Source organism: Aphis gossypii, unplaced genomic scaffold, assembly GCF_020184175.1.
Source record: "Aphis gossypii isolate Hap1 unplaced genomic scaffold, ASM2018417v2 Contig00241, whole genome shotgun sequence".
Lineage (NCBI taxonomy): Eukaryota > Metazoa > Arthropoda > Insecta > Hemiptera > Aphididae > Aphis > Aphis gossypii.
Window position 1 is genome coordinate 68,849 of NW_026083035.1, and position 25,522 is coordinate 94,370.

General features: G+C 32.1%; 2 protein-coding genes and 1 pseudogene across 2 annotated transcripts; all 3 read left to right on the forward strand.

Moving 5' to 3' along the window:
* The first annotated feature begins 582 nt into the window (after positions 1-582).
* On the forward strand, positions 583-1,617 carry LOC126553414 (uncharacterized). Its single transcript, XM_050208580.1, has one exon. The coding sequence runs from the start codon at positions 583-585 to the stop codon at positions 1,615-1,617; it is 1,035 nt and encodes a 344-aa protein (XP_050064537.1).
* Positions 1,618-6,559: 4,942 nt separating this feature from the next.
* LOC126553415 (SCAN domain-containing protein 3-like) lies at positions 6,560-8,467 on the forward strand. Its single transcript, XM_050208581.1, has one exon. The coding sequence runs from the start codon at positions 6,560-6,562 to the stop codon at positions 8,465-8,467; it is 1,908 nt and encodes a 635-aa protein (XP_050064538.1).
* Positions 8,468-14,103: 5,636 nt separating this feature from the next.
* On the forward strand, positions 14,104-24,287 carry LOC114120723 (uncharacterized; annotated as a pseudogene).
* The last annotated feature ends 1,235 nt before the right edge of the window (positions 24,288-25,522 follow it).

Here is a 25,522-nt window from a genome sequence, read left to right on the forward strand (position 1 = left end):
AATCGAGTATATTGGAAAAAGCCAACGTGGAATATCAAAACTAATGAGAGACATTGTCGAAAATCTTAAGTCTTCTACTGATTTATCGGTTAAAGAACAACTGAAAAAAATAGCGTCAACTTTTTCAGGGAGTCAAGAAATCTCTGCACAGGAAGCAGTGTACACTTGCTTAGGTATGAAGCAATGCAATACTTCAACTGGGTATATATTTATAAACACTAGCCATCCTGATAAAAGAACTCGAATGTTGAAACCAATGGCAGTTAGAGGAGAAATGGATCCAAAATCTGATGACATTTTTTTTTACGGTCTCAATGAATACTATTCATGTAGACCACACAGTCTTGAAGATGTAACTTTAGCAGAATTTGGCTCCAATTATGAAGTCCGCGGTAAAAAAAACCGGCTAACAACAGTTCTGATTCTGACACTGATAATGAACCTGATACCTTTTATCCGATTGACTCCACTCTAATCGGAAAACCAAACAAGTATATACATAAACGTAAAATCAGAAAAATCATACGGTATGTTAGGTTTAATGTGGATAAAAATGAACAAGACTTTTACAGAGAAAATATTATGTTGTTTTTACCATGGCGCGATGAAAAAACCGATTTGTTAGATATTAACTGTAAACAAGTGTATGAAACAAACATTGGTCAAATAAAAAAGTTGTACCAACAGTTTAATAAAGTAGAAGAAACCCAATTAGACGATAATGAAATCCAAATAGACGGGGAACAAGGCCGTAACAACAATCAGCTTGTAGACGATGAAGATTGGGTACCAGACGATGTACTAATAAACGGTAGTGGGGATTATGTTGAAAATACAAACACATCAGATGTAGATTCACCTAAAGATGGTGGTAAGATAATAGTGCACCTCATAGACAATGAACAGTTTAAAGACTTAATCGGATGTCTAAATGACGGTAAACGCCAACTCTTATATCATACAACTAATGTTATAAGAAGTCAATTGTGGAGAAAAGGTCATCCTGCGATGAAGGTATTTGTCACTGGACCAGCGGGAGCTGGAAAATCAATGCTTATACGATCATTAGCACAATCTGTAATTCGGATAGCAAATCTTAGACCAGATATAGATGATCTGTCACTTCCTCCCGTATTGCTGACAGCACCTTCAGGTAAAGCCGCATATGGAATAAAAGGATTAACACTTCATTCCGCGTTCAAACTACCATTGAATCAATTTGCCGGATTGTTACCAAAGTTAAGTTCAGATATTTCAAATACACTACGTTGTCAGTTTGCAAATTTAAAACTTTTGATAATTGATGAAATTTCCATGGTTGGCATAAAAACACTGGGATACATTGATCAACGATTGAGGTCTATATTAAGAATAAATAAACCATTTGGTGACATAAATGTAATAGTGTTTGCCGATTTCTTTCAATTAGCACCGGTATTAGCAACACCATTGTACGATAGTTTTGAAGAAATATTGACTAAATTTCCAAGTGCTGTAGAAATGTTATCGATTAAATCTATTTGGGAAACATTCAAGTTTTATGAGTTGGCTGAAATAATGCGCCAAAAAGATGACAAACAATTTGCAATAATGTTAACAAAGTTGGCCAGAGGATAGTTGGAGGAAGCTGATGTAAAATATTTCCAAAATTTTATAACCCACCTAGACATTACTTTTCAAACACAAGTAATGCATCTTTGGGCTACTAATTACGAAGTCGACGAAATGAACAGGAGAGTGCTTAACTCTAAGAATCAAGTTAGTTTCATATCCGAAGCCATTGATACGTCTGCGAAACAATCGGATATTGAATCTGCCAAGAAACTGCCACGACAAAAGACTATGGGTTTAGCTTTAAGGTTAGTTTTAAAAGAAACAGCTAAATACATGGTGATAGCAAACATTTCAACCGAAGACGGCATAGTGAACGGTGCAATCGGAGAACTCATGCAAATAAACAAAGGACAGACTGCAGGAGGTAAAGAAGTTGCAAAAACAGTTTGGATCAAGTTTGATGAGTCAGATGTGGGGTCACTAACCAGACAGAAGATAAAAAACAAACTAAAACCCGAAGGCGAACACACAGATGATATGTGCAAGTGGACACCAATTGAAATTATAAAATTAGAATTTCAATTCGGTAATGCAGAACACCATAAAGTAACTAGAATGCAATTGCCCTTAGTGGAAGCTTTGGCATTGACGGTACACAAAAGTCAAGGTGCCACATATCAATCTGTAGCATTTCATATACCCCAAAATTCTTGAAGTGCAATATGTTATATGTAGGATGTAGTCGAGCAACTTCTGCTCAAGGTTTGCGTATAGATTACTTTCCTGCAAAGCCACCAAAACCTTCTGCAAAAGTTGAACATGAAATGTGCAGACTCAGGACACCAAGTTGTGCTCTTTTTCCGCGCTTTTCTAGAATTATGACACACAACATGCCACTCTCCTGCATGTCACACAATATAAGGTCTTTAAAAAAATATGAAGCTCACATTAATGCGGATTTCGTTCTTTTACAATCTAAAATAATGTTCTTCCAAGAAACTGGTTCAAAATCATCTGACACATATACCATTAAGAACCATACTGAATGCTGTAGAATAGACAGTATACATGCAAATGGTAAAAGTGGTTCTATTTGTTTTGTTGAAGAATCCATTAATAATAAAGAAATAATCTGCAGCACAACATTGCTTCAAGATCAAAAGAAAAAGACACACTTAGAAGCAATTGAAGTCATTATTGAAAATATTACCTATATTGGGATATATTCATCGCCAAATTTTCCTGTACAGAAGCTTTGTGATTTCATTGAAACGGTAGCTTCCACCAAAAATAATGTTATCTTTATTGGTGATTTCAAAGTAAACTTCAACAAACCGCCAAAACAACTAGTTCAAATATTAAAACATTTCAATTACAAAATATTGGTTGACGGTATTACTACAAATCACGGAACAACCATTGACAATGTCATTACAAATGTTGACATTGCAGCTTTGGTGTACGAGTCCCTCATAAGTGATCACAGACCTATTCTGGTTATGGACATAGATACTTTCAAGGAAATAGAAAAATATTCTGAGACTGTTGATGACCAAATTGTACAAGAAGAAGTCAAAAACAATTTTATTAAACTAAACGTTTCTGCAATCGATTGATTTCCTGTGGAAAAATCTAAAAAATCGATTAAATTAACTAAGGTCCTGAATAATAATAACTTGGACGATATTGAGTTCATACAGGTTGATAGTGACACTATTTTGGTTCCAGAAACTAAAACTAAATCAACCAAAAAAGTTGATTATAAAATCATAATTAATAATATTCAATTTATTCAGGTCAATAGTAATACTCTCAAAGTTCCAGAAAATTGCAATATAAGGTCAGATTCATTCTTAGAAACAATAAGTGTTAATGCAACTGTGTCAAAAAATCCAAAAACAATAAAAATATCAAGCATTAAGAATAAAGTTGACATAACATCAAGTAGTATATTTTGTGGCTTTACTAACATTGATGGTGTATCATGTTATGCTTATTCTGTCATACAGGTTCTTTTTAATTGTCAATCTCTTGTAAATGAAATTCGCAATAATCAACTCGGACCAACACTTCAACATAGCCTACACGAATATACAAGTAACAGTGGATCATGTGATACTCGAACAATCAGAGAATATTTGGACAACGAGACAATATTATATACTCTGCAACAGCAACAAGATTGTAAAGAATTTTTAGAAGCACTTATGGACCGTAGTAGACCTAAATTTGAATCTTTTTTTGGATTTCAAGAATTGTATACCATTCGTTGCAATACTTGTAAACATACAACGGCCAACAATGCACCTACAAGTTTGATTCTACATTTTGAGATTCCACAGCACAGATCACAAACTTTGAAAACATTATTTTCAACAAATCAAAATGTTTGGAATACATTAGATGACTACAAATGCAATAATTGTAATAACATCGGAAGTTCTGAAGATAAACATCAGATAATAGTGGCAAATGAGTATAAAGTAATTCAACTAAAACTATTTATTCCAACATTTGTAAATGGTCAATTTGTTCCCAACAAGATAACAGATCTAAAACTTAGTGGCGTATCCACCTCTATTTTGGAAATTGCTGGAGCACAATACAAAACTCAAGCTGCAATATTACATACCTATGGGAGAAAATACGAGTTCTGGCCATTACATTGCATACCTGAGACAAGGAACTTCCAATTGGGTTTGCGCCAATGACACAATAGTTGCAGAAAAAAGATGGCCAAACAACAGCAAAGATGTATATGTTATCATTCTAAAAAGAATGTAAAAATATTTTCCAATTGGAAAAAAACAAAACATAACACAGCTAAAAATAAATTGTAAACTTAACCTGTAAGTTTACAATCAGACTGTTATTGGATTCAAAAAGGAACGTAAAACCGCCAACTATTCACTTACATAATATTATGTATGAGTTGCCAGTCCCAAGCCTGGATAAAAAGTGTGAGGGTGCTAACCTTATTATAATTGTTATTTTTTAACACAAGCAGAAACCTAGATTTTATTTTTATTTAAATAATATCGAACTATATATTATTATCCACACTTCTGACCTTAATACCTTATACTATGTATGTTTGTATTCAATCCTCCAAATACAAACTACAATTTTAATTGTGCGGTCTTAAAATTATCAACATTCATTATGTATTCGCCTAGGATCATAACATATTTTAATAACTTATATAATATCAGTTATACATCAAAGCCTATCTTCCATTGTTAAGTATTTAGATGACTTTAGCCTGTATAATAAATGTTATTTTCCATACATAATTTAAATTGTTTAGGAAATTTTATTTTGTAATTTTGTGCCAAGTATATAATTATAATATACAGTGACTAAAAATTAATAATCAGAGTTTATTTAAATTTATTTATTCATAATACTTCATATTTTACATTGTACATTTAACTATGACTGTTGCCGCCGCAACATAATAATATTATCGATATTTTTTAATTAGCATTATCACTGGGCACAGAGGACAGCTGGTCACACACACACATATTATATCACTTATTGTATTGTTTTATTTTCGTACCTATTGAATGTGTCTTGTGAGTTATATAATATGTAGATTAAATGTTATCGCACGCCGCCGTCTACGCGGATATTACTGGACACGGCCGCCGCAATTTTTGTCTTTCTCCGTCCGTCGTGTGAGATAGTCCGCCGCAATTATTAATATTGTACCGAGTAAAATCGTATTTTTTTATATTTTTTTTGTGATCGTCGCTGGCGCCAACCGCCACGTATACCCCTTCGTATATTTATATTATACTTATACTTTATATCACATTGCGTGGGCGCTAATCGCCACAGCGTATTATTATATTATTATTAATTGCATTATCCTTTTATTTTGTGAGCCATAAGGGCATTATTATCATATTATTGTGCAGATTTTACGTGTGTGAATCGTTACTCATTATTATTATATATTGTGTATTATTTTATCATTTTAGCACAGGACCAGCTAGCTAGACTGCGCTCCACAACTGTAAGTTTTTACTATTTTTTTTTTTGTTGTTATTTATTTTATATTGAATCTGTTGAGAGATAAGGGCCACGTATTCTGTTTATATTTTATACTTAAGTTCGCACGAGCTAACAGCTTAAACAGCTGCCTATAATATTATTGTGATTTATTCTGTTCAGCCATAAGGGTTGTACATTATTATTTTATTATTTATTTTATTCTATACTACTGGCTATAAGAGCCGTGAACTAATTATTATTATTTATTTATTTATTATCATAATTTTTACATCTGTGTTGCTGTGATTTTTTATATATTTGTGTCATTATTATTATTGTGTATTATACAGTAACAGCAACTTATTTACCAAAAACCGTGTTACCATTTTATTATTATTGTTTTATTGTACACACACCCACATACATACACACATTAATACACAAATACACATAATCCACAACAATCACTACATAGCCGACAGTAATTGCTAGGCGATCCCGACCACTACTGTTCGAGCTATTACACCACTACACACCCAGTTCGTCCTCTATAGCAGTGTTTCTTAACCTGTGTTCCGCGGAACCCTAGGGTTCCGCGAAGATCACTAGAGGGTTCCGTGAAAGTGCTGTGCTGTGTTTTTATCAAAATATTAAAAATAGAAAAAAGCTAGAATTCTAGAGGTAGCTAATGGGAAAACCCGTTAGACGTGCACAATATATTGTATAAGATATTATTATATTGTTATATAAGAGTCAATAAAATTACAGTTCATTATTTTTAATGAGTTTTAATGATGACGATAAGAGCAACGACAGTATCGAATAATTATTTATAACCGCTTGTTACCGTATATTATTACATAATATACGATTATATACGATATTATTATAAAATATTATTATACGAAGTATAATATTACTAATATTGTACTTCAGTACGTATTCGTCCATTCGTAGTCGTCCGTTAACCGTTGTTCGTCAGTTGTGTGTGACAATTTATTAAAATATGAGTAAACAAAAGAAGTTGGATTTCTTTTTGAAAAATCCAAATACTAGTGTAATTACTACTGCTGAGAAACCAACACCATCAACGAGTGATGTCACATCTTCGTTGGAACCAAAACGGAAGAAACCGAAAAATCGTAAGTACGATCCCTCATACCTAGCGTTCGGATTTACATACAAAGATGATTGCCCTCAATGCGTTATTTGCTCGGAAATTTTAACTAATAGTTCTATGGCTCCAGCAAAACTTTTAAGACATTTGGAAACAAAACACCAGCAGTATAAGAGTAAGTCAATCGATTTTTTTAAAAGAAAAGAAAGTGAATTGAAAGCTCAGAAGACACTAATTCGAAATACGGGAACTGAAAATGAGTTAGCCCTTAAAGCGTCATTTTTGATATCACTTCGCATTGCAAAATCAAAAAAAAATTTTACCATAGGAGAAGACTTAATTATGCCTTGTATGGTCGATGCCAACCTTACACTTTTTGGAGATAAAGCTGCTAAAAAAATAAAAACAATACCTCTTTCTAATGATACAGTTTCAAATCGCATAACTATGATGAGCGATGATGTTCATCAGCAACTTATAAGAAAAATAAAAATGTCAAAGATCTATGCTCTTCAATTAGATGAGTCGACTGACATTACTGATAAAGCACTGCTACTTATTTATATTCGGTATGTGCACTGGGACGAAAAAGAAATCAAAGAAGAATTCTTGAACTGCTTGGAACTGAAGAAACATACAACTGGGGCTGAAATTTTTTCTGCATTGTACGATTGTTTCTTAAGTACAGATTTAAAGATGTCAGACTGTATCTCAATTTGTACTGATGGCGCGGCTAATATGACTGGTAGGCATGCAGGACTAGTCGCAAAAATGAAACAAGTAGCTCCAAATATACAAAGCACACATTGTATGATACACCGAGAAATGCTAGCAAGTAAAAGAATGAGTGCCGAGTTTAATCAAGTACTAACAACAGCTGTCAAAACCGTAAATTTTATTAAGTCCAGCTCTCTTAATTCACGACTGTTTGCAATGTTGTGTGATGAAATGGGATCCACACACAGAACGCTATTATTGCATGCGGAAGTTCGCTGGCTTTCGAGAGGTCGGATATTAAAAAGACTGTGTAAACTTAGAGAAGAAATAATAATATTTTTATCAAGCAAAAATTGGGACCTGGTTCAGTACTTCAAAGACATAGATTGGAATATGAAATTATGTTATCTTGCAGACATATTTCAATTTTTGAATGAGCTAAACCTGTCTCTTCAAGGAACACAAAAAACCATGTTTCACAGTTACAGTAAAATAGAAGGGCAAAAGAAAAAATTTAAGCTGTGGATCACAAGAATTGAAAACAACTGTTTTGAAATGTTCAGCACCTTAATGGAGTTCATGAAGGGGGTGAATGAGAATAATGAAGATTACAATATTACTCAACTTAAACTGATTATTGTTAATCATTTGAATATGTTATCGCTTAAATTTGAAGAGTATTTCCCTTCAAATCAAGACCCAAGAGATGGTTTCTTATGGATTTTGGATCCATTCAGTGCCAATAGCTCAACAAATACTCTATCTACGAATGAAGAGGATATGTTGGCAGATCTTTCCTCAGACGTCACGTTAAAAAACCTAAAAAACAATTCATCACTAGATAAATTTTGGATAGAAGTTCACAGCGAATATGAGGTATTAAGTGAAAAGGCGTTGGGAGTCCTGCTTCTTTTTCCTTCAACATACTTATGTGAAAGTGGATTCTCAGCAGTCACTGCAACCAAGACTAAATATCGAAATAGATTGAATGTGACGCCGACACTAAGACTTTCATTAACAAACCTTACTCCAGATATTGATAACATATGCAGTCATATTCAAGCGCAACCATCCCATTAAGATTCATGCAATTATTGTATTATTATTTTTCCTGTTATTACAATCTAATATAAATTTAATCTAATCTAAATATATTATATAATGTTACTTCTCAATATAATCTAAATTCTAAATAAATTATTTTATTTTATTTGTATACAGTGTATTTAGTATTTTAATCACTAAAGTTTAGTGCATTGCTAATGTTGCCGCTTATCGCCATGTTTTGTGTACCCTTCTTTTTTTAAAGATATTTTCTGAGGGGTTCCGCATGAAAAAAATATTATTGTCTGGTGTTCCGTGATAACAAAAAGGTTAAGAAACACTGCTCTATAGTCTATAATATATTTTTTAGACCTAGGTGTTAGCGGCGTAAAATAAAAGTTAGGTGTCCGAGCTCGTATGTTATTAATATTATACTTCGGCCCCCTCAATGACACAACTCGAATACTAACAATTTATTGAATATATTATAATACATATAATACATTAAAGGTAAAAAGTAAATACTTAAAGAGCCACTTATTATATATGTTTATACTAATTTATTACATTAAATTTGTTATTTTTTACAGATTCAAAATATTTAATCAATTTAAGGGTTGAAAGTATATGAATCTTTCAATGGCCTTCATTGGGTTTAACAGTGCAAACATTTTTATCAGTTGATATCGTTGATGTACTGTGAACTATGAATCTTATAAACAATTTGTCATTACTCAATGTGCTGTGTGATACAAAATTCTTACACAATTCTGTATCTATTGAACTTAGAATTTAAGAAATATATTAATCCACTGTTATTTTTATAAAATATAAAAAAAAAATCCTTTATTTAATGGTTTAATTTGAATTATTAATATTGTAAATAGTCCATAGTAATCTGGTCAAATTTATTTGGAATACCTCTGTACTTAAGTCTACCGGTTGAGAAACTAATAACAATTTGTATTATAGTACACTGAGTATAACATCAGCTGAGCTTGGTTACACTATAATATGCATATTTGATGATAAAATTCAGCCATTAGTTATATCTAAACAATAAACAAAATACATAATTATAAGTAAATATTAAGTAATTTAATGAGATAGGTATCTATTAAACTTACATAATGAAATCTTTAAGAAATGGCTCGTCTTGATGTTAATATGTAATTGTTACACAAGGAATCAACACGACGTAGAATCATATTAATTTAAAACGATTACAATTAATACATGGTTAATTCATAATAGAAATAAAATTTTAAAAACCGTAATCAACCAACAACGTCAACATACGGAATGTAAACAAAACATAAAATATCACAGATATAGATAAAGTTTATTATCTATATCAGCAGCAAGCTTACTGCTGTGTACAATATTATATATGATTATATCTAATTCCGTAAACTATACACATAGATAATAAATAATTATTATGACAAATCTATGACCACGGTCTTAGAAGATAATTCTATCTTCTAAGACCGTGTCTATGACTATACAAACTAGATATTATGGTATTTCTTTTTGTCACGGACTAAGAATAGATAGTATCCATGAAGACCATAGAGTACTCTATATAGTTACTCTATGATGAAGACTCTAGTCTTCGTGATAGTATCTTAGTCCGTGTTTTTTGTGTATACCACGATTGTAGATAATATATTATATGGGATATCTACAACCATGCTTTGGTATACCAAGTATATCTATGATAATATAAGGTATTATGAATTATGATAACTACATGCAATGTTTTTAGAAAAATTGATTAACCATGCCTTTTGCAAATGCGTCCTAATTGAAAAATAAAATATATGACAATATTTAAATATAATATGTTCTAGACTGACAAATCATCTTCGTTCAGAATCGTTTTTCGTATACAATGATACATATCATTGCATTCAAATTTAACCTACCCTAGTCCGAGGTCAACCCCACCCCCTAATGTACAGCAGAACGGTACCCACTTGCCAACTTTTTCAGTATGTTTATAGATTTTTGTTATCGAAAATAGGTATTGCAATTTTAAAATAGAAAGTTGATAGTGTTTTATCAAATAAGGGAGGAAGTTAAAATTATCAAAATTTTAACACAGTGTAAAATAGTAAAACCTAGAAAGTTAAAAAAAAAATTATTTTAAAATTCCTAATATTTCCCGAGATATTAACTGGTTCACGATAAAAAAATCACCCTGTATTTATATATACTTACAATCTTGATAAATTAACCATGATTTGGACTTTGTTGGATCATAATCTGGAGTCTTTTCATTATTGGCTTTAGCATACCTCATACTTGCTTGGGTCAAACCACCTCGAATTCCTATAATAAATTTATATATATTATATATGTAAATGTATATATAATTATTATAATTACCCTTTTCAATCATTGACATCATATCAAACTCAGTGAGTAACTCTAATTTGACTCTGGTATATTTTAACATACAATCAAAGGAGAATCCTGGTGCTGTATAGTAAAAAGACGGATCCAAGCAGTATGTAATTAAACATGGGTCTCTGAAATTCTTAAACACATTCGCCAACAATATAAAACGTCAATTTTTAGATATAGGTTAGATATATATTCACCCAAAGTCTTGCATTCAAGTGGTCCCATACAGTTTTTGCATGTTCATAATCTTCTTCTTATACATGTGATTCTGTTAGTGTACTGTAGAAATCTGCTTTCTCCGGTAACTGGGTTTGCTCCAGCTTGATCTAACCATCCGTATACTCATAAGGGTAAACACCTTTACGAGTAACGAGTGTCAAGTCTTCAGAATTAAAGTGTTAAGCGATTTCTCTAAACTTTTCGAACCCCGGTGTTAATACATTTTCTGAGAGTGTTGATAAACTTGAGGCCATAAATCTTAATGTGTCGATGAATTGTATTGAAAAGTTGTTGATAACGTGTTTTGAAAATGAGATGAATTTTTCTTCACTGTTTGGTATTACAGAAATTTTTTTCACATCGAGACCGAGTTCAGTTACGATAAAATGTGTATCATAACTTGATAAATTGTGAAAACAACATGGTACAAAATTTTGGGGTTTGAAGCTTGAGGTTGCAGGTATTACACAATAATTGTCAAAATTTACCCGATAAGTGACAGTGGTCAGCAACTTTTTGGTTTCCCGCAGAGATACCGTTTTTACATAAATTACATGTCTTACATAAATTATGTGTTTGTTGTTGTTTTGCAGTAAAGATTATGGGTATGTTGGTTTGTAGTAATTTTTCAATGTTTTCAGCTATTTCAACGATACTTTTTACAAAATGTTTACCAACATTCTTATTATCTTCATCGCCACGAAAAGTTATAGGTGAATTTGGAATATTAAACTGATCAAGCAATTCCGTAGGAACATCGCTATTTGCTTTAACCATAAAACCATAACTCATAGCCTAGTGTTTTTGAATAACTTTTGTATTATTTCCACATTTTTCATCTGATTTTTTTAGTAGTGCTTCAAAATCTGCATATATAACTATTAGGTGACGTTGAGTTTTTTTCCATGCATCAAATTCTAACATTGATCCGGAAGCAGGCATTCGAGGTAAAATTGATTTATGTGTTCTGCATATTAACTTGTGTTCTTCAAATCGTATGCGTTCATTTATTTGATATTTATTAATATGTTGAGGTTCGAACGATGTGAAGCATTATTTACAAAATATAACACGTCCCTTATGTCGGGTTTTCTGTGATCGAACAAGCCGGGAAAAATTAGAGATGTAGGTAAAATGAGAGTTTTCATCGTCGGTTATTAGTAACCAGTCGAAATGATCTGTTTTTTCTTCATCTACCACCTTCAGTGGAAACACTTCTTATTTCGGACATTTTAGATGTGGTTGGAAATGTTTTTCGAATTCGCAAACATTGACAGTTACGTTAGGATAATTTTTTCAAAAATGTTAACCTGATGGAGTTTTGTTGGGAACGTGAGACCGGTAAAATTACATTTTTCTTCGTGTGTTGTATAATTTTCTATACGTTGTTTATTTGAAACCGTAACATGTTTTGCTAATATAGCCCACTTGAAGCACTGTTGGTATGAGTTTTGTGAATTGATTACTTTTTTCTTTTCGATGAAGTCCGGCAACGGAATATAAGACGATGCGCTCATAGGTGTATATTTATATATGCCTAATAATAATCCGTCAATACACTATAGCGTATAACCACTTCCCTTGCTAGAATATTCGTCTTGCTCAGCCATTAATTTTATAATCCCTTCTTCAACAATTTCCCGTACACCGGTTCCGGGAAAAATTGGTCTAGCTGAGGTCTTAAATGAACGGTTTTCTGATGAATTATCAACATTCGGAATATTGTACGTAGCTTCCAGCTTTAAATTAAACTTGATCGGATGTTTAGACGCTTGTGATTTTAGTAACTCGACTAATTCAGATTTAAACGAATTAAAAAATTCAATACCTATAGTTTTGAATATTTTCGATATTTTTCACGTAACACCAAACTACTTTTCTATTTGCAGAAGACGAAATTTCGGTTAAGCCTGGGCACTGTACAAGAAGTAAGCGTGCCTTTTTAGACTTGATAGAAGACGTAGTGTTTGCGGAAGAAGTATGTTTTCCGTTATCGTTCGTAGTGTAAGAATCTTTTTTAAAAAAAAAACCTAATTAATAACTAAGAATGTGTTGTCGAATATATATAATTAACTCACGAGTGATAAAATATATTTAACGTATTTAAAAATCAAATAAAACTAACCTGTATTAGCGTCTAGCATTTCATATGCATTCATTGCGAGCATACAAATATCGTCATCAGATAACATGTTGGAACCACCAGCTGGTATATCTGTAACAGTTATTTTCGGTGCTATCTGTATATCTTCACGTGCGGCGGATCGACGATTTGCGGGAACGATAACGACTCCTTGAAAAAATATTGTTATTGAATGATGAAAAATAATATTATATAAATACATACCATGAACATTTTTATGATGCTTAAAAAGAACTGACTTGTATTTAAATGTTGATGGACAGATGGTGCATGGGAAGTGTATACAGAGATGAGTTTTTTTATGAACCGATCAATTACGCTTTGTGTTAAAAACCAATGGGCACTTTTCGCATTTAAACATATTTAAAATGTTTAAAGTAAAAACGAAAAAATAAACATTTTAATAAAGGCGATGAAACGCAGAGATAGAATGTACGATATGGTCGTCTTGAACAGACTGAACGTACATCGATGGGTAACGGATCAAGTGTCTTGGCATTTAAACCACGGGTTGGTAAAATATTATATGAGTATGATAATTGTGTATATCACTATAGATTTCTGACTATTTTGGGGATCAATAAACAAAGTATCGATAAAATTCCTAAGACTGACCTGCACGTGTTAAGAATAGACCGGTTGGACAGGCCATTCCGCTAACAATAGAAGACTATACCGTCAACAATAAAGGTGTGATTCCTATGCACGCGTCTAGTGACGCGTGGGCGACGCGGCGCGATTTAATTTTAGCCACGAAGGTACTACTTTATTTGTTTTTAAATATAACCGATTCCTATGACCGCTTCGAGAGCAGTCAAATCGCACGAGCCGCGCGGCTAATTACTAATACATTTTAATAAATTTCAATTCTCGATATTTTTTGAACATTGTTTTATACAAAATGTCTTCAAAAGTATCATTCACAGTAGAAGAAGACATACAATTGGCTGAATGTGTAAGGGAACATCCATGTTTGTATGACCTAAAAAATTCCAACTACAAGGATCTACAAATAAGAGACAATGTATGGAAGCTTATATCAAATAACTTAAATAAGAAAAGTGGTAAGTAGTATACCCATTCTATATATCATTTAATATATTTTAGCTAGATATTTTTTTTGTGTCTGAACTCAACATTGGCATCTGTATTTTATTAAATTACATTTTTAATACAGTTTAATGAACAATTTACAACTTTCAAGAAAAATAAAGTAAGCACAAGTATTTATTTATAGTTATTATTACTTACATACAACATAAACTAAATAATAGTTATTTATCGTATTATTACATTATGAAAAAAATTACATTTATTTTAAATAGATATTATTTCCTTATTATTTATATACCAACTGATGCGTGGCTAAGTATAACTAAAATAATATGCTACTGTGGAACTGAAATAGATATTCTTTATTCTAATCTATTCAATTGATGATTTTGCCAAGGAACTGCTCCCTGTGGACTGTTGAAAAACTTTTTTAATTCGTCTCTCACGAAAAAACTCTCAAAGTTAGCATATCCTCTTGTTCTTGCCAGTGAAATCATATTTTCAGATGGCTGAGGTTTGTTATTATTGAAGTTATAATAATTGTAATTTGTTTTCTCCAAGTAACGATCGCGAAGTAAATTATGAAGGCAACATGCAGTCAACACTAAATTATCAACTGTTTCCGTTTTTAAAGGTATTGGTGTATAGAATACTCTGAAAATTTGGCTTAGAAGTCCGAAACTGTTCTCCGTAGTTCTTCTTGCCCGGGAAAGTCTATAGTTAAACATGGTCTTTTGATAATCTTTCCTAGCCTCAATCTTAGAATAAGGACGCATCATATGTTGGTCTAGGTGAAATGCTTCATCGCCAATATGTACCAACGGTAAAGATACATTCGAATTCGGCAGTTTTTCCGGGGTAGGAAAATATTCACCGGTTGATATCATTTGGGAGATAATAGATTTATTGAAAATTCCACTGTACCCTTCTTTGCCATAGGACCCAATGTCTACAAATATAAACTTACAATTAGCATCCACAATCGCAAGAAGAACAATGGAAAAAAAAATCCTTATAGTTAAAAAATAAGGTTCCACTTTTCTTTGGAGAAAATATGCGAATGTGTTTCCCGTCTATGGCACCAACACAATTTGGGAAATTCAATTTGTTCCAAAAGTCATGAGCAATACGCACTAAATTTTCTTTTAATAGAGGCTTTAATAAGACAAGCGTTAGGCGTGTACTTAAACTCTTTAAGACTAATTGTATTATACGTGTAATATAACTTTGAGATATCCTGAATGAAAAAGACAATGATCTGAGCGATTCTCCCGTTGCCATATATCTAAAAAAACACGTATCATGTTTATAAATATATTTATTTTTAAATTTACCGTAGTAAAATGTGGTATTTCCGCCACAAATAAAATTAAAAATTGTTTGGAAATAACTGTTGTACTTATATTTAAATAAATAATATAATATAAATTATTTTGTACAAATAATTTAATTAAAGTGAACGAAATATTTCATTTTTGTTTTAATATATTATATTTTCACATAAAATCAATAAAATATGTACGTTATTCGACTAAATATAGTAGATACTATTTTATACTATTTATATTATTGTTTTAGACAGTTTGGTTTTAATTTTTCCATCATAATCTTAATTGTTTTTTAAATAGAAACACATCTAGAACCAGACCTATGTGGTCTGCCTGTCATAAGGTGGATATTTATTTTATTTTAGTATTTAGTAGTATAACCTAGTAATAATTTACTTCTATTGTCTGTATAGTTTTATTAACTGTAATATTTAAATAAATGGGTATTGATTATTATTATTTCAGTTGATGATTGCAAAAAAAAGATGGAAAAACATGAAAGATACGTATAATAAAAATAAAAGGAGTAGGAAACTAGGGACGGGATCATCGACAAAAAATAAACAAACAAAATGGGCTTTAGCAGATGCATTATCATTTCTGGACGTATGTTTTTACGAACGAACGTGAGTAAAAATATATTAAATACATTTTATTTAAAAACAATTTCATTAATAGTTATAGAAATTGCCCATTATTAATAATTATTAGTCGGAAACAATGCACATTTTAAAGCCTAAGAAACCAAAATGTACAAAATGTGGTAAGTTTGGACATGAAGTAAGCACTTGCATTACAAATACAGTTAATAAAGACTCATCATTAGTATCACTAATAAGTTTGACACCGAATAAAGTAAATGAAAAATATTTTTTCGATGCACTCGTTAATGAAATACCAGTCAAATCATATATAGATACAGGAAGTCAATTGTGTCTAATGCGAAAAAGTGATGCGGAGGATTAAGGGCTGGAGATTGAGTCGTTGCGGAATGACATAGAAGTGAGAGGCTATGGTGATGGAAAACTACTGCCATTAGGAATTGTCACTGTACAGCTTCAAGTTGATCAAGCTACATCTCAAGTACCTATTCACATAGTTCCAGATGACGCACAAAATATTTCTTTAATAATTGGACAGCCATTCATTGAGCAGCCGCATATTTTTCTAGTTAAACGTGGAGACACTGTGCACATTTATGAAGATCATAAAGAAGGTAATGACATATTTGGTATGGATATTCCTACTCTACCTCCTCGTGTAATGAGTCTGTGGGCAAGAAAATCTGAAGTGATTTCACCTAACCACGTAGGTGTAATTGAAGTACGGTCCGATAATAAGTCACTTAATTTATATGTCAAAGCACAAGTTAGAGAAAATTGTTGCATCCCAAATTGTGTCATAACTACAGATGAGCAAGGTAATGCACGTATACCAATTATAAACTTTTCAACAACAGATGTACAATTTAAGGAGAACGAGAAGATAAGTAAAGCAATAGTTTGCACTGAAGTAAAGAACACTCATGTAGAGGCGGTGGAAAACGATTAAGTGTCAATTAATCATGGAGACCAACTAACGGATGAAGAAAGACAAGCACTTACAGATTTAATACAGAGATATCGAGGTTGCTTCGCGACGAACATGAACGAATTGGGTATGGTCAAGGGCACAGAATGCGAAATAATAACTACTACGAATGAACCGGTTACTTTCCGACCTTACCGACTAAGTGACACGGAGCGAAAGTTGGTACGGGAGATGGTTGAAGATCTAAAGAAATGTGGTATAATTTCCAACTCAAGTTCTCCATATGCTTCACCAATTTTACTTGTTAAAAAGAAAGACGGAGGTAGTCGATTCTGCGTGGACTATCGAGCTCTTAACAAAATAACAGTGAAAGATCGTTATCAATTACCTCTCATAGATGAACAGTTGGACCGTCTATCAGGTATGAAGCTTTACACCAATCTAGATATGTTTTCAGGTTACTATCAGCTGCCCATGAGCAAGGACGCCGTTGAGAAAACATCGTTTATAACACCAGACGGGCAGTACGAGTTTAAAAGGATGCCGTTTGGGCTAGCCAATGGACCATCTGTATACCAACGAATGATAAACCGAGTACTTGGACCCCTGCGTTTCACAATAGCAATGGTTTTTATGGATGATGTACTAATTCCTAGCCGAACAGTCGAAGAGGGACTTACTAATTTAGAAATTATACTCAAGGTATTTAATGAAGCAAATCTAACATTGAACTTAAAGAAATGTAACTTTTTATGTACAAAAATCGAGTATTTGGGGTTCGAGATTTCGGAAGGAACCATAGCACCGAGTAAACGGAAAATACTAGCTGTGACAAACTTTCCTAGGCCTCGTGATGTTCATAACGTACGTCAGTACTTAGGGTTGACTGGATATTTTAGACGTTATGTACAACAGTATGCACAGATAACGAAGCCACTTACACACTTACTGCACAAAGATGTTACGTGGGAATGGACGCGGGACCAAGAAAAGGCATTTGAAAAACTAAAACAGGTACTCACTAATAAACCGGTATTACAATTATATGATCCACTTGCAGAGATGGAAGTACACTGCGATGCATCGCAGCTGGGTCTTGGAGCAATACTTTTGCAAAAAGATCAACATGCTTTGATGCATCCAGTTGTCTATGCTAGTCGTCAAACAACTGCTGAAGAAACTCGTTACCATTCTACCGAACTAGAAACATTGGCTGTAGTATGGGCACTTCAAAAGTTCCGCACCTACTTGGTAGGAAAGAAGTTTAAGGTCGTCACAGACTGTGCTGCAGTTAGGTGGACTTTCAGCAAGAAAAATATTATACCCAGGATAGCAAGATGGTGGTTACAAACAATGGATTTTGATTTCGAAGTAGAACACCGTGCTGGTGACAAAATGAATCATGTAGACGCCCTATCTAGGAACCCAAATGAATGTGATGAAATGGTAGATGAGACAGAAAAATGATATGTCTTGCTGAACACCATGAGCAATGAAGATTGGTTGACGATCGCTCAACGTCAAGATAAAAAAGTGAATGACATCATAAGAATAGTAGGACTGGATGGAAAAAAGACACTGACTAAAGCTGAAAGAAAGATACAAGATGAGTTTTGTGTAGTAGATGGTAGATTATATCGCCGAAATGATGATAAGCTACTGTGGGTGGTGCCAGATAAAGCAAGAAGTCAGATCACAAGATTGTGTCATAATAACGTTGGACATCCAGCAAGTGAGAACACATTAGAGAGATTACGGCGTCATTATTGGTTTCCATATATGAAGAGGTATGTCAAAGGATTTGTTGGGTCATGTCTTGATTGTTTCTATTGTAAGGTACCAGGTGGACGAAAACAAGGAGAGCTACACATAATTGACAAAATTGGGATACCTTTTCATACAGTGCACGTAGATCACTTAGGACCATTTATTAAAAGTAAAGTAAATTAAATAATTTATATTTATTTGTGTTAATAGATGGTTTTATTAAATTTTCTATTCTAAAACCAACGAAGAACGTTAAGAGTAATACTACCGCTAAGCTAATGGAGGAGATCATATTTACATTCGGACCTATGCCAAGAATAATTAGTGACCGTGGAACTGCATACACAGGTAAGGAGTTTGAACAGATGTGTAGAGCTCATAACAGTGGCGTATCCAGGGGGGTGGCCACGGGGGCCATGGCCCCCCCCTCGTTGGCCGTATTTACTAGATTTTGTTTTAAAGATTTAAATTTATTTGTATACATGAACGCAATGAATGCATACTACAATAATACTCTTATACCAGCATTCAGTAATCACTATTACTGTTATCACGTTTCACTAACGTGGTTCTAGTTCCAAAGGGCGCGAGTAACACAGCTGTTTTAGTGACATGGACAGTTTAATGGTCTCCGTACCACAATCTTCGTTGTGTAAATAGTGTTCTCTATGTTATCACTTATCAATATTCAAAAAATCTACAACCGTATCGTTAACGTAATATACGTAAAATACTAAAATGTGTATTATTTTACGAGTTAGTCTTAGTGTAAATTATTAAATTATTCAGTAAGCAGTAATTTTTTTTTGGTATTCAAAACTATAAATTAAATAGCAATAAGTATGTCTGAAAAGAGAACTATGTTATATTCGATTTTCAATACGAAGAAAAAAAAAGTTGAACATTTTAATGACACGGTAAGAATATAATTTTATATTATTATAATATATAATTCAACTTAAGTAGTCTTAAGTCTTACTATTTTATTTGATTCATATTTAGTCCTCAATTATTGGTAGTATAGACGCAGTGACTACGGATAATTTAAAAAATAGCCAAGAAGATGTTAGTATATTATGATTACAATATGTCAATATACATTTGATATTTTGATTGTATATAAAATAAAAAATATATATTTATGTTAATATTTTAGAATAAAGAATTGCATGGTTCTGCCTCAACTACAACTCATATTTTGCACGATATTGCTTCTTTTGTAGTTAGTAGATCTTTAAATAGCTCTGAAATAACTGATTGCTTGAAAAATGCATAAATACCTCCACCTTCTTACGATTTTCCTATAAGTATTGAAGGTAAACGGAAACGAAAATTTCAGTATAAATATTTACTATCATTTCCATGGCTTGCTTATAGCGTAATTAAACAAGGTGCTTATTGTAAATGGTGTGTAGTTTTTTCGACTACCGGAGGAAATCAGGTAAAAAGTAAATAGGTAAATCCAATTAATAATTTTTATAGTTATTTAATAAGATATATGTTTTTAGTGTTTAGGTAAATTAGTTAAAGAACCGTTAGTCAAGTATAAGAATATAATTGTTGATTTACAAAATCACGAGAAAAAAGAATATCATCTTCTCGCAGCTCAAAAGGCAAATAACTTTATACTTAACACGGAAAGTGGATTTGAAAAATCTGTGGACGTATTGTTGAATAAACACAAACAGCAAGTAATTGAATACAACCGTAAACGACTTATTCCCATTGTCAAAACTATTATTTTTTGTGCTAAAAATAATTTATCTTTGAGAGGACATCGAGAGTGTGGCTCAATGGCATCAGAAGATATAAGGAACAGTTGTTTGTCCGGTGAACAGGGTACCTTGCGAGCACTTCTAGCGTTTCGCGTAGAGAGTGGTGACAAAGATCTTTTATCACATTTTGATACTTCATCCAAGAATTGTACAATGATTAGTTCTGTGATTCAAAATGAAATTATTGATGTAATAGGTAATCTTGTTATAAAAAAAATAGTTGAAAGAGTAAAACTGGCCAAATACTATTCTATACTTTGTGACGAAACAACTGATGTTTCCACACTAGAACAAATGACTATTTGCGTTCGTTATGTCGACGTAACAACTTGGGTTATTCGAGAAGATTTTCTAGGATTTATTGAAATGGTTTCAACTACTGGTACAGTAATTACAAATACAATCGAACAAAAGCTAGTTTCTATAGGTTTAAATATTGAAAATATTCGAGGCCAAGGTTACGATGGTGGTAGTAACATGTCTGGACGAATAAATGGTGTTCAAGCTCTTATTCTGAAAGAGCAACCTTTAGCTTTTTACACCCATTGTTTTAACCATTCTCTCAATTTGTGTTTATCCAAAGCATGCGAAGTATCCGCAATAAAAAATATGAATGGAATTATTTCTACAATTTCAACTTTTTTTCTGCTTCTGCAATACGTGTGAATAAACTTAAATCTATAATTGAGTCAGATGAAAAAAATAATATAAAAAAAAATAAACTCAAGACATTATGTGAGACTCGTTGGGTTGAGAGGCATGATGCATTAATTACATTCAAAGAATTGTTTTTGTACATCATAGAAGCTTTAGATGACTATGAAAATAATGGTAGTAAATCAGATTCATCAAGTAAAGCAGCGATGTATGGTAGTGCTATCAGAAAAAGCGATTTTCTTGTTTCATTAGAAGTAGCAGTTTTTATTTTTTCTTATACATTAAATTTAAGTCAAATTCTTCAAAGTAAACAACAAGACTTATCAAAAGCACTAAATGATGTTATAACTGTACGAGAATCTTTAGAATCTATCCGTAAAGATGTTGATAGTCATTTCAAAAATATATTTAGTGAAGTACTTAAAATTGCTTCTAAAATAGACGTTGACATTAAAATACCTCGAGTTTGTGGCAAACAAAATCAAAGAGCTAATGTGAATGTTACAAATCCGGAAGATTATTACAAAATAACTATATTCATTCCATTTATTGACCAAATTATATGTGAATTAAGGACTCGATTTGATCAAAGGTTAAGAGAAATTATTCCACTTGAAGGGTTAATCCCATCACATTTCAATAAATATGATAATAAAACTATTTTAGAGGCTGCAAAAATATACGAAAATGATCTTTCTTTAAATGCAATTGTTACATTAAAAGCTGAATTAAGTATATGGCAAAATCAATGGAAAGACGATGGACGAAATAGCACAGTGAATAAACCTCAAACCGCTATTGAGACTTTACCTTATTGTACAAGTATTGTGCCTAATATTAAATTGCTTTTACAAATATTCACAACTCTTCCTGTTACAACAGCTACGCCAGAACGTACTTTTTCTACCTTAAAACGACTGAAAACATACTTAAGATCAACAATGACTGAAAATAGACTAAATGGATTAGCTTTAGTAAACATAAATAAAAAAGAGGTCATTTCAGAAACTGAAATTATTGAGGATTTTGCAGAAAAAGCACCAAGAAAATTGCAACTCGTAGATTGGTCAAAATAATTTTATACAATTGTTACTATTGACTATTGACTGAAAATATAAACAAATTATTTGCATTAAAAACATTAAATATTTGGTTTATTTTATTTTTTTGTTTTTGGTAATAGGTAGTATATATGGTAAAATTTTAGACAGTGTGTGCCCCCCCCCCCTAAAAAAAATCCTGGATACGCCACTGGCTCATAACATCATACATGTGAGAAACGCGACAGCTACTCCGAGGGCAAACGGGCAATGTGAACGTTTGAACTGAACTATTCTATCTATGCTGACAACCACGTGCACAGCAGAAACAAATTGGGATAAGGAAATAGGAAAGATACAATGGAGTATAAACAATGCTCTTAATAGAGCAACTAAGTCTACTCCTTTCGCTTTAATGTTTGGTTATACACCGAGAACGTTCGATGGTAATAGCATGCAGGATCATGTAAATATAGTTCAAGGTAATTCACATGATTTATTAAAATTAAGAACTGCGGCACTTACTTCAATAATTGAAGAGCAAAAAAAGATCCAGGCTCATAATAATACAGAGAGGACAAAAGCTCGATAAGTATAGTGTTGGTGAGTTGGTAATGGTGATGCGCCAAGTAGTAGGGCAGCCAGGAGAAACAAAAAAGTTGGCACTTAAGTATAAAGGACCCTATGTCATTACCGAAGTGTTGCCTCATGATCGCTACCGGATCCAAGATCTACCCGAAATACAAAGTACTCAAACATTTTACGAAGGTGTGATAGCCATTGATCAAATGAAACCATTTGACAACACATCATATGTGAGCAGCGATGAACACCATGAAGGAAGTGATGAGGAACAGGTTAATGTAGTATCTGAAGTGGAGACTCAAGAGGAAAAATCAACATCAATAAGCAATTCACGGTCCTGTCGAAAAAAAAGAAAACCAAAGTAGCTCCAGGTTTATGAATAATACATACAATATTGTTTTTCTGTTAAAATGTATGTATTAATTAGTTTGCATAAGGAATACTACAAGTAAATTATTACTATCTTGTTACTATTGATTACTATTAATGTTAATTGTTTATTCATTTTTTTATTTATTTGTAAAACTTTTATTATGTTATACTCTACTGAGGACAGAAGAGAAAAGGGTGGCCGAATGTTAACATTAGGAAGTGTCCTGATTATATTATATTGTTATTGGTTGATAAGGGGGGGGGGGAACTGATTGTATGATTAATGTTATTATGATTATTTAGTCTAGTCTCAACGGTCGTACTGTTTGGGCCTTGGGCGAGTCATGTTTTTATTAAGTATAATATGTAATGAATAATAAATGATCAGTATAAGAATTAAGTGTTGTTAATAAATGGAAATAATAATTAACACATGACTTATTATTTTTTATTATTTTATTATATTTTAAAGGGGTCTGACTAATTTTAATTATACGAATGAAATGAATAATAGTGAAGAAGAAGATAGCTTAACTGTTGACGATGAAAATAATCCCAGTGATTCGAATGATTTTTAAAATATGTCTGCAACAGAAAACTCTATAGTTCAGGAAACTGAACTTGAAAATAATATGAATACTGGAAAAAATAAATTATTAAAAGAAACAAAGCCTACTAAAAAATTAAAACAAAATGAAGAGTTAGTGTCGTTGTTGAAAAAAAGTAATGAAGAAAGGCAACAAATTTTAAACTCCATTAATAAAGCTGAGGAAGATGACGACTTACTAATTACTAAGCTTATTTTCATCTCCAAATCCTAGTTTACAATCATCGTCACACTCAGGATTTACAACTTCTGATCATCCAAATCAATACGTTTTTCCAGAGACTAATGATCGTCGATCTGGAAATTGGATTCAATCGTTTGGTGAACAAAATTGTGAACCATTTCAATACGACAATAGACAATGTGAATAAGCAAAATATGATAAGGTATTTTTATTTGTTATTTTAATAAGTAGGTAGGTATCTATTTTTATTGAGTGGTTTATTATACAGTTACAATTATTTTTATTAATTTATTCTATTAAAGGATGAATTTTTTGTTTAAGTATATTTTCATTACAATAATATTTGGGGTCCAAAAAAGTATTATTACTATTGTTATAAATTGTTTGTTTTATTACATCTTTACAATTTAAAAACTATGTTTGATTTTATTTATGTTTATTTTTAATAATTTTTATTGTTATGAATATTGTATTGGCATTTTTATAAGTTCTTTTATTCTTTTTATACTACATTGTTAATTTTTATTAAACCAGAGTTTAATATAATTGATTATTAATAAAAATGGTTTTATACACATTATTTAAAAATGAATATTACATAGGTACTATTAAATATAAATTATACTATAAATATATTATGTTACATTACCGCAGCGTGACTGCTAGTTTTTCAGCAGCAGTTATGGGTTTTCTAATTTTGATGCTTGGGTTGGTTTTAATGTCTTCCTCAACTAGGTTCAATACATAATTAAATTGATCCCAGCTTAATCTGAAAAATTCCCTGAATTTGCTTTCGTCTCGCCATAAATGTTTTTCAATCAAGATTCTGAAAAATCCTTCAGCTTTCCTGGATAAGTACATTTCATGAACTTCATTTTTATTTTTTGACAGAACGTATTTTATGATGGCTTGTTCTTCTTCTACTTGTTGTAAAAGAAGTAATTTTAAGATACATTTTTGTTTTTTTGTTAAGGACATAGTTAAACTAATAATAATATTTTAAAACACACTTATAAATATACAAGTACCACCTAACCAAACAGTGCACTTGATACAACTGCGTGTACGTGCCTATTTTTTTCAGTTAGCCGCGCGTCTCCTGACGCGTACATAGGAATTAATATTAGACAGCGCGGCTAACTAAATGGCCGCGCGGCCCAAATTCAAAACGTGCCGCGTTGGCAGCGCGTCACTAGACGCGTGCATAGGAATCACGCCTTAATAATGTTTTTCGAACCAATAGTTAAAGTCTCGTAAAACTCAGTGACGTATTATTTAATTTGCAATACGTTTTATATAATATAATTTCATGTGTTTTATATTACTTACCTAAAAATATTCACTACTCTTCTTCCTCATCATCATCCCGAAAAAAATAATTTTTTATGTACATAATATTTTACATTATCATCATAGTCTATA